The sequence below is a fragment of the Hemitrygon akajei genome, chromosome 22 (assembly GCF_048418815.1).
Source record: "Hemitrygon akajei chromosome 22, sHemAka1.3, whole genome shotgun sequence".
NCBI lineage: Eukaryota > Metazoa > Chordata > Chondrichthyes > Myliobatiformes > Dasyatidae > Hemitrygon > Hemitrygon akajei.
The window spans coordinates 34,292,967-34,304,371 of NC_133145.1; the positions used below are offsets into that span (position 1 = coordinate 34,292,967).

General features: G+C 42.6%; 1 protein-coding gene across 1 annotated transcript in view; it reads right to left on the reverse strand.

Annotated features, from left to right (window-relative positions):
• Positions 1–6,121, reverse strand: part of LOC140714616 (urotensin-2 receptor) — a 51,570-nt gene extending 45,449 nt beyond the window's left edge. Inside the window, exon 1 of the mRNA XM_073025969.1 lies at positions 4,439–6,121. Coding sequence (XP_072882070.1) covers positions 4,478–5,554 — 1,077 coding nt within the window. The 5' untranslated portion in view covers positions 5,555–6,121 and the 3' untranslated portion in view covers positions 4,439–4,477. The remainder of the gene's footprint in view (positions 1–4,438) is intronic.
• Positions 6,122–11,405: the final 5,284 nt, after the last annotated feature.

Sequence of the window (11,405 nt, forward strand, 5' to 3'; positions counted from 1 at the left end):
CAGTGATGGCCACAACATCATACCGACCAATCTCTAATTGCGCCATAAGTTTGTGTTAGGGTCCGGTCCAGAGCCCGCCTTCCGGGTCTTGCTCCGGTCCGCGGACTCCGGACTCCGGACTCCGGGCCTTGCAGCCAGCCCTCCTGTCACCCGAAGCTATTGGAACATCTTGGCATAAGGAGGTACACCGGTTGCCTATTAGGAGGGCAGGTGTTTATAAGGGGCACGGGGACTGAGCCTACTTGGGAAGTTGTCCTCCTCTGTCCCAGGTTTGTCTTGTTTTCCTGATTCTCTTCTGTGTGCTGGTTCTGCTGTTCTGCCATATTTGCCTTGCCTGTGCTGTCTGCTTGCTTCTCCCTATTTACTGGTGTGTCCTGGTTGTCCTGCTGCTCACCCTAGACCCAGCTCCCTTCTGTTCCCTTGCCTCTGTCAGGTAAGCCAGGATGTTGCTGTTACCCCTCAGGTGGTTCTGTCCTTTCCTGTCCCTTGCCTCTGTTGGGTAAGACAGGCTGTTGCTGTTTTATTGGTGGGGGGACTCAGTCCCCTTCCTACCCCTCACCTCAGATGGGTTGTGCCCTGCACCTGCCCAGGTGTCCACGCCTTGCCCAGGCCTCCGTGTCTCTGCCTGGGAGGTGGTCCTGCCAAGATGCGGCCTGCCTTGAGAACTCCTACCCTTTCCTTCCCTCGTTTCTGATGGGTTGTGCCCTGCACCTGCCCAGGTGTCTGTGTCTGGGCCTCCGTGTTCCTGCCTGGGAGGTGACCCTGTCCAGGTGTTATGCGCCCGCCCCAGGGGGCTCTCCTGTCCCGCCTGAACTCTGGGATTCTGCCCTGCCTGCCTGACTTTCGGGATCCAGCCCCGCCTGCATTACCATGGCATCCCCATCCTGTCCTACCCCTAGTACTTCAGCGCCTGCGCCCTGCATTTGGGTCCATTCCATGTCCGCTCGTGACAGTTTGCCCATCTTACTCCAAATGCTACATCCATTTAAATATAGCACCTTTAGTCCTGCATTGTTTGCCCTGATGAACTTTGCCTTAACTTTGTGCAGTTTTCCAGCAACTTTTTTTAATTACAAAGGAGCAAGAGATACAGTAGCAAGATAAATTACATGTAATGTATAATTTCTCAAATCATTTGAGTCAACTTAAATGCATTCTTTTTTAACATAATGATTGATGTTTTTAATAGTTTTTTTTCCAATGTCTGTGATTGTAAGACACACTTATGAACAGGATAGCTATCCTGCTCATAACTCCACTCATATGCTTCAGAAAAGTCTTTGCATCACCCACTTCCTCTTTGAAGATAATTGGAAAATATGTTTAATAATCAGAATCAGGTTTAATACTACCAGCATATGTCATGAAATTTGTTAACTTTACAATGTTAACAAATGCAGCAGTACAATGAAACACATGATAAGTAAATATAGAGAAAAACAATAACAGTAATTTTATATATATATATATCTATTAAATAGTTAATGGAAGTTAAAATAAGTAGAGCAAAAAAAAAGAAATTAAAACATAGTAAGGTAGTGCTCATGGGTTCAATGTCCATTTAGCTCTGGACAGCAGAGGGGAAGAAACAGACCCTGAATTGCTGAGTGTGTGCCATCATGCTTCTGTACCTCCTTCCCAATGGTAACAATGAGAAGAGGTATGTCATGGGTGGTGTGGGTCCTTAATGATGGACACTGCCTTCCTAAGGCACCACTGCTTGAAGATGCCTTGGATTCTAAGGAGGCTAGTACCCATGATGGAGCTGACTAACTTTACAAGTTTCTGCAACTTATTTCGATCTTTTGCAGTAGCTCCCCGCCCCATAACAGACAGTGATGCAGGAAGACAGAACACTCTCCACATTACATTTGTAGAAGTTTTTGAGTGTTTTAGTTGCTAAACCACATCTCCTCAAACTCTGAATAAAATATAGCCGTTGTCTTGCCTTCTTGGTAGCTGCTTCAATATGTTGTATCCAGCTTAGGTCCTCAGAGATATTGACAGCCAGGAACATGAAATTGCTCACTCTGTCCACTTCTGATACCTCTACAAGGATTGGCTTGTGTTCCCTCATCTTACCCTTTCTGAAGTCCACAATCCGCTCTTTGGTCTTGCAAGGTTGTTGCTGCGACACCACTGAACTAACTGCTATATCTCAGTCCTGTATGTCCTTTTGTCACCATCTCAAATTCTGCCAACAATGGTTGCATCATCAGCAAATTTACAGATGACACTTGAGCTATGTCTAAACGCACAGTCATAGGTGTAGAAAGGGTAGAGCAGTGGGCTAAGCACATATCCCTGTGGTGTGCTACTGTTGCATCCATCTCAGTGACGTCCTCCATCTTAACATGGGGGTTTTCTTTCATGTCCTTAATACTTAAATATTTTTTTTCCTCAAAGCTTCTGGGGTTAAATTTGATATTGCTTCTTGTAATTGCTACTTGTCTCAATATATTGTTTCTCCAATTGTAATTTGAAAATAAGATGGAAGAGATGTTATCTTGGAATTTTTGGTTAAATCTGAAGTTAGGATGTAAAACATTGAGAGATATATATGAAATGAGCAGTATTGCTTGACATGTTTATGTATCATCTCTGTTGGTAACTGGCAAGATTCTTGTCTGTGACTCACATTCTGATACCCCAAGATCTGTCCACCATCTACAAAGTAGAAGTCTTGAGTGTGATGGAGTACTCTCCACTTGCCTGGATTAGCGCAGCATCAACAATTCTTACGAAGCTTGCACCATCCATGACAAGGCAGCCTGCTAGACTGTTCCACTGTTCCAACCTTACTCATTGCATCCACCACTGAGCACAGAGTTTACAATATGTACAATCTACTCGCACTGACTGCACACTGAAATGTGTGACCTCTACCACAACAACGGAAACAGCAGGTGCACAGGACTACTTCCACCTCCAAATAATACATCCTGAGCTTGAAAAGTAACATCAGTCCTTCAACAGAATCCAACCCCTAAAACTCCTTCCCTAACAGCAGCCCGAGGGTTCCTTTACCGGAATGACTGTGGTTCAACAAGGTGGCACATCACCAGTATCTCAAGGAAGTTAGGGATGGGTAATAAACTCTGGATTTGCACGCAATGCCCAGATGGCAACATGAATTTAAAAAGGGCAACCACACATACTGATAGAGGACAAATATTATGAATTAATTTTTTTTAATGAAAAGAAACATCTTAGCCACCTAGTATTTCAGAGATATACATTTCTTTTTGTAAAAGCACCTCTTTCAGTTGACTTAATCTGAAAATCTGCTTGATGTGTCCATTACGTTTTGCTGCAATTTTTAAAATGGATATCTGAAGGTTCACTTTTACAGCTTTATTGCACTAATTTTAGGAATCCATGATCCACCAGTACAAATTAGATGTGATTTTTTTAGTCTAAGTTCATATTAAATATTTACTTAAGATTCACATTCATTAGCTTATTCACATGATGGAGAATAGGAAAGAAAATTACATGGGACTAATGTGGGAATTTTAATATCTTTTTTCATTATAATTGTTATTCTGTTTCAAACATTGAATAATTTGATGGATAAGCTCTTTGTTATAAAAGTATCATTATTCTAAATAAAATTAAAGTAAAACATTCTGGCAGCAGCTAAATCTTTAAACAAGCTATGTACATTAGAATTATCTGACGCAGAAAGGAAATCCAATGCCCATAAAGTCCAGTAGGTCTGGCTTACCAAATAGCTTGGCAAAACTTCAGCAATTTTGTTTTCCTTGAATTCTGATAATATATAATCTCTGCTCACTGGTTAAACTCAGTTTACTTGGCAGATAAAGTTTTAACCTTATCAACTGATATATTTCCCCCTTTGATCCTTGAAATATGATTATTTAACAGTGAATTTTCTTTACTAAAGGACGTCGCATAATATAGCCTAGATATTGGGTGTAATAAACTTAATTGGAAAGAATAATAAACGCAAAGTGTATTACTCCTTATTATGATTTGAATTTACTATGAAGAAACATGATTTAACAAGCAGTACAGTATTCGGTTTTAAAAAATGAAAATAAAATAGTCATTGCTAAATCCAATAAAGTGAACAAGTTGTCACAAATTAATATCAGACGGCGAGATCTCCTTGGAAGTAACCACCTTGAGTTCTTGGATTTCGCATACACCACATCATAAGCATATTAACTGCAATTAAACCCTGCAAAATCGAGCAAAAGAAATACTCTGCACCATCAGTAATAAATCAGCCAAATGGCCCGAGAGTTAACTCAAAGTAACGAAAGGAGATACTCATAAAGTTATACCTGCAAACGACAACATTTGGTCTTATTTTATTGCCCAGACTTTCCTGAATTTTGCATCCAGCCCCAACTCTGAAGTAGAGCGTGCAAGATAGAGATATTGTGTATCACTTGGGAGTTCAAATACCTACCTGGACTTCAGCGGGAGCAGCATTTAGACACGGGTACTGTCATTTCGACCCTTTCAACTGAGACATACCCATTGCCTCGGAGGAGCTGCTGTTGTGGTTACAGGAGGAGATGGATCTTATCGATCGCCGCAGACTGGCATTTCTTCTAAACGACGCGGATCCCGATCGCTGGAAATGCCTGTGCCTATTTTTCAAGTACTCTTTGTAGTTCTTGGTTAGTAGCGTGTAAAGGAAAGGGTTAATGCAACTGTTGCTGTAGGTCAGGCAGGTCATGAAATAGTTGACGCAAGTTAGTGTCTGCCGTGACATGCTCAGGCTGCTGGAATAGAGGCGGATGAGTTGCCAGACCCAGAAAGGCAAGAAACACGCCCAAAAGACCAGGACGATGCTGAAGGTCATGAAGACCACTCTCTGCGTGGACGTTTGCCTGTTCTCGCTCTTTGCCAACGTGTTCTTCTGGGATTCCATATAGATCCTCGCTAACTGGGTGTACAGATAGCCGATGATCATTCCTGGCGCCACGATACTGGTGATAAATAGTGCAGTCAGATAAGTGGAATAAGATTCCAGACTCCAAGTTGTGATGCACGTCCGCTTGATTGTCCCGTTCTCGCTCCGGCTTTCATGCAGCTTAAACATGCTCATCACAGGGAGGGCCAAGAGCAGGCTCACCAACCACACCACCCCGGCGATGGCCTTCCTGTAACCCTTGGATCTCCTGACCGTGTCCAGCGGTTTGGCCACGGCCAAGTAACGCTCGGTGCACATCACAGTGAGAGTGAAGATGCTGGCGTGCATGGTCAGGAAGTCGAGACTGAGTAAGATCCGACAGCCCATGTCACCAAAGTACCAGTTCTTGGCGAAATAAGTGCAAACGATGAAAGGGATGGTGGAGAGGTAGAGAAGGTCGGCTAGGGCCAGGTTGACTATGGAGACGTACATGGAGGCAGCAGATCTCATGGACTGGCACATCACCACCAGGGTGTAGACATTGCCCGTCACCCCGGCCACACACATAAAGGATAAGATGGTACCAAACGCTGAGGCGATGAGTAACTCCTCCATCGGCTCTGGAACTTCCGGCGCTGTGCTGTTCTCCGAGGTGTTGTGATGCATGGCTAGCCTGACATCTCCTGCGCCGTGCAGGTGGTTGGAGGTGGGGTCGGTGCGGGCTGGAAACTGAATGCGGAGACCCGTTCCGTTCCCTGCGTCGCCCACTTAACTCCTCACTCTTCTCACCGTCCCAGTCTGGCTCATGCGCCCACTTGCAGAGACCTAGCACCGCGATTGCGGCGGACGTCAGTGTTTCAGTTTCTAAGCGTCTGGGAGGTCGAATTGATGATAACACATGATTTAACGGTTGTTTAGCAGCGGTACTCGGAACCGCACTCTGGACGAATCGGTGCCTTCATCATTTTCCATATTCCAACCGACACATATATTTCAACATGCTATTTATCCCTAAAGGTAACTAATGGTAGCACGGATGCCACGTAAAATCAGAATCAGTAGTTATGAAGTAGAAAATACACTTTCAATATTTTAACCCGCTTAGATTGCTCTTTGAAGGATAGTACTGTACATAGTTTGATACTTTTTTGCCAAGGCGCAAAGTCTAAAATATCAGAAGCTTCGCTGCGGAGATAAAAACTAATCTAGTCATATCCCAGTTAAAGCTTTCGTCTTCACAGTAGAGGTATGACTGAGTCCGGGCTCGGAAATACAAATTTTGTATTGAAGAGGCGCGCTGGGACCAAAATAGCAGGAACACAGCGTTCTGCGTGTGGAACTGCAATGTTTTACAAGGAGAGGCAAAGGAAGCCGCCAAGGCACTTTAAAGGCCACTTAAAAATCATTTAAATTTGAGACTTTGGGGGGATTGGAACCGTTATAAGACAGCAAGGAGCTGGATGATTGGCGAGCCTTATAGATTCGGAAATAATACGTTGTTTCTTAAACGATGCGATTAAGCAGTCAATAGTTCTGCAATTCAATAAAGTACTGTAGTAATTTTGTGTATTGCACTGTACTGCTGCCACAAAAATACATAAAGCATAAGAGTGCAGATCAGGAATAGGCTATTCGGTCCACAAAGTTTTGCCGAACTAGTTAAAAAAGCAAATTGGAAACACCCAAACACTGATCCCTCCCACCTACACCATGTTCATATCCCTCCACCCTCCGTACATCCATGTGCCAAATCCAACCGTCTCTGAAAAGAATTTGCTTCTACCACCCTGCCAGGCACCGCATTCCTGGCATCCACGACTCGAAGTGAAAAACTTACCCCTCATATTCCCCTTGAACCTACCCTCTCATCTTCAATTAGACAAATTTCATGACCTATTTTAGTGATGATAAACATGATTCTATTGTGGACTGAGAGTGGGAAGGGGGCAGGGGGCATGGTTGGGAAACGGGAAGGAGCGGGAAACACCGGGGAGACGTAATATCTATAATTATCAATAAACCAGTTGTTTGGAGTCGAATGACCCTGCCTGGTTTCTCAGGGCTGGGTGTGTCTGCACCCATGCCATTCTACGTCCCGGTACTCCTCTGCCACCCTTCCCAACCTCTTCTACTCTCGCCAGATTTACTAACTCGCTCCCCGCTCCACGCCGGCAAATACCGTACTGTGCAAAAATCGTAGCTATATATACGTGCTTCAGACTTTTTGCACTGTACCGTAAATATTTACATTAACATTTTGCTAATAACTTTGCGCCACTAAACTGCATTTCAAGATGTTAATAAATGATGAGAAATTTAAAAAATATTCATCATTTGGGATAACAGTTGTAAGGTAGAGTAAAATAGTTGGGAGAAAAATATTATTAAATACAATGCGGAGATGCATGTGGATGTTCACTTGCGGTGGGCAAACAAGAGAAGGGAATTCACAACAAAATAGGAAGCTCTGAAGAATACAAAAATAGCCTTTTGTGAGTGAGGGTGTCTGGAGATACAGTACCTGAGCTGGCAGGACACAGAGACAGACTCGTTGGTAAATCATATGGAATTCTTGTCTTTATTGGCCAAGGCACTATCAGAACAAGTAGTGCAAAAGATTTAGAAAACACCTTTTAGCCCACAGATACCAATAGAATACAAGAAGAAAATGGCTAAATGATAGAAGTGGTGAAAGCATGTCCAAGAGAGATCCCTAATGGTAACACAACCACAGCTTTGCTTAACATATATTAACAATTTGACTGCGGGCACTTGGTACCATAGAGTCTTACAACATGGAAACAGGTCACTCAGCCGAATGATCTAGAACACAACACAGTATGTTATACCAATCTTTCAACTAACTCTAAGATCAATCTAAACCTCCCCTCTACCTAACCCTCCCATTGCTTGGATAAGAGTTTCTGACACTCATAACTTGTGATTTCCCCCCTTACTTCCTTCAATCACTTTACAATTATGCCCCCTCATGTTAGCCATTTCCACCCTGGGAAAATCTCCAGCTCTTCATTTGATCTTTGCCACTTATCATCTTGTATACTTGTGACATTTCTCATTCTCCTTCACTCCAAAAAGTAAATCCCCAGCTTGCTGAACCTGTCCTGGTAAGACATGCTCTCTAATTCAGGCAGCATCCTGTGAGATCTCTGAATCCTCTAAAGCTTCCAAATCCTTCCATTAACAAGGCAACCCGAACTGAACACAATATTCCAAATGGGTTCTAATCGAGGTTTTGTAGAGCTGCAACATTACCTCACAACTCTTGAACTCCGTCCCCAGACTAGGAAGGCCAACACAACATACACCTTCTTTACCAGCCTATCCACTTGCACAGTAATTTTGAGGGATCTATGGATGTGGTCCCCTAGATCCCTCTGTTCTTCCACACTGCTAAGAATTTTGTCACTAACCCTGTATTCTACCTTCAAATTTGACCTTTAAAAGTGAATCACTTTTATGTTCTTCTGGGTTGAACTCCATCTGCAACGTCTCAGCCCGGCTCTGCATCCTGTCAATGTCCTATTGCAATCTATGACAAACATTTACACTATCAACAACACCACCAACCTTCGTGTCATCTGCAAACTTACTAACTCATCCTTCCACATCCTCATCCAAGTCATTTATAAAAATCATAAAGATCAGGGTTTCTAGAACAGATCCCTGTAGAACAGCACGAGTTACTAACGTCCAGGGAGAATATGCTCCATCGATAACCACTCTCTGCTTTCTATGGGCAGGCCAATCCATACAGTTATGTTTCTCTTATCCCATGCCTCTTGACTTTCTGAATGAATCCACCATGGGGAAACTTATCAAACACCACACCTACTGATTTCCATTCATTAATGTGCATTGTGACTTCTTCTGTTATGAACCCCGTAACTGGGAGTCTTACCAGCAAAGATAGGAGTATCCATTGAAGTCTGATGATACTATTTTTAACAGTATTTATTAGTAAAAATACACAAAAATAATATCAATGCAAATATACAGATAATATACGTCATCAATACTAAACCTAAAAGTGCGGGTATAATAATAATCAATATGAAATAAGCTCTAGCGTTGTCTAGGGGATAATGAATTGTCTGATGGAACTATAAAGTTCAGTTCAGTTCATGCAGGCTGCGGTAGTTGTTGATCACTGTGTTGCAATTGTTGGAGAGAGAGCGAGAGAGAGAGAGAGAGAGAGAGAGAGAGTAACAGCTATTGACTTGCCGACTTTCCTTTTACGATCTTGATCCGTCGATGCGTTGTTGTTGTGGCCATTCACGTATGACCCCTCCGTCCTTTAGCTAGACCGTTCCGTGGAGGACTCATCACCCAGGCAAGGGTGGACACACACACACAAGCCCCCACCGGTCTCATAGCGTCTCTCCTGGTGCGTCTGAGGGGTGTTTCCCCAGACCCTACTTTTATCCCCACTCACGGGGTCTCAGGTGTCAATCAGGTTGGGATGATGCAATCCCTCAACCAGACCACTCTGGTTGCCCCCTGAGGGGTTTCAATGAATAGAACAGTACTCAATACACAATTCCTTCTTCAAGAGACAATAGCAGTAATCTCTCTTTTTGTCAATAGGAGACATTCCAACCTGTGGCTTCTCTCTCATCAATTTTTCATGAGCATTGTCAATAACAACTGCCCTTGCTGTTATCTCTTTCATTTCCTTGGTATCAGACCTGAAATAATAGCGATTTTGCGATTCTCAAAAAAGGGGGGGGGCGACTTTGCACCCTTCTGCCCATCAGAGTTGCTCCTCATTCATAACACCCCCATCCTTGTAAGAATTTTCACCAAAAGGGGAAAATTACCTAATACAGAGTCTTACAGTATTACAGAATCTAACACAATACAAAAGAGTTTTTTAACTACGGAGTAATACAGTTATACATTCAACTTAGCATCTAAACATTTAGCGATTACATTGTCACTTCCTTTAGTAGCTTAATATCTTGTACCTTAATTAATTCCTGTAGCATCAGACTCCAATTTAATAACCACCTATTTTTATTCCTTTTCTTCAGCAAAACAAAAGGGTTGTGATCTTAAGTATATAATACAAAATGTGAACCAATACATGTGTGATTATTCTGTAGTAAATTACAAAAGTTTAAGCAAATACTAATCTTTATTTTACTTTTAAACTTAACAGTCAATCTTCCATGGTGTTGTCTTTATTATTTACATGCTTTGTCAAAATCCCTTAAAACCAGATCCTGTTATTTAAAGTGGCATTTTTTCAACCTTCGCCTCTTTTCCACTTAACTCTCACGTGGTTAGCTTGCTCACCAGTGTGGAATAGGCTTTTGCATACTCCTTTCATAGGAGTTATTTTATCAACAATGTTTTCCAAACTTAGCCCATCTTCTGAACTTCCACACAATTCTTTATTTTTAAGCAAGTCGTTAGTTTTATCTTCAGGACCCTTCATTCTATTAATTTTCAGTTTCACATCTGTAAGTGATCCCTCTTTGTCCATACAACATTTCAAATACTGCCTCTTCACAGCACACCCTTAAATAACATTAGCGAGTGGGGTACCTTTACATTCCAAATCAAACTGTAATTGATTCGCAGGCACCTTGTTAACAAGACATTGTTCCTTCAGCTTGGTTACTGCTTCTGACACCAATCCAGACTTTAAATTTTCTTCATTCAATTTAGGAACTACACTTTTCCCTTCTCCTTCAATAATAATATCCACATCACCACTTTTTATCTCCTCACTAACTTTTAACACACCTTCGAACACAAACAACTGGGAATTCTCACTTCCCACTAGTACCAAGGTTAACCCTTTCTTCACTGAACCAAGTCCATCTGACCCAAAAGGACTGCATTCCTTTTCAACTAAATCAGATACCTCAGACTTTTCCTGAGTTTCATTACTATGTTCAGTACCATGTGCATTCACATCTTGAACACACTCAGACGGGACATCTGCCTCTTCCAGGCATTCAATACCCGTCCCCTTTTCAAATTCTAAGTTCCCCTGATCCTCCCAGTTACTCTCTGGGCAACTCCCTTCCAGAGTAAACTCAACCCTGCGGGTTAAAACAACCTCATCTGCTAACCCAGCAGACACCTTCAAGGTAATGGCATCCTTTTCATCTAGGACTGCCCTCATTTCATTATCGGGAACACATTTAAAATTTTCAACTTCTTCAAACAGTTCTGTCAAGCCAGACAGATCATCCATGTCCAACCCTGGACCTTTTAACAGCCTTATCTGTTTCTCATCTTTACTCCGTGCCTCTATACATTTCCTCCTGGCTAAGGGTAGGTCTACCTCCTCTCCCTTACTCTCTTTCACCTCCCTATTCTCTGTTTTACCATCCCCTAACCCCTCTTGGTACAGGGTCTGTAAAAACGTCTCAGCCAAATCGACACTGGACTGATTTAAACTGGTCTCTTTCTCAGCTGCCTTTCTCGACATGCTGCGAGTGATCGCGCATGCGGGATAGATCTTGGAACCTAGGGGCGGGTCCTC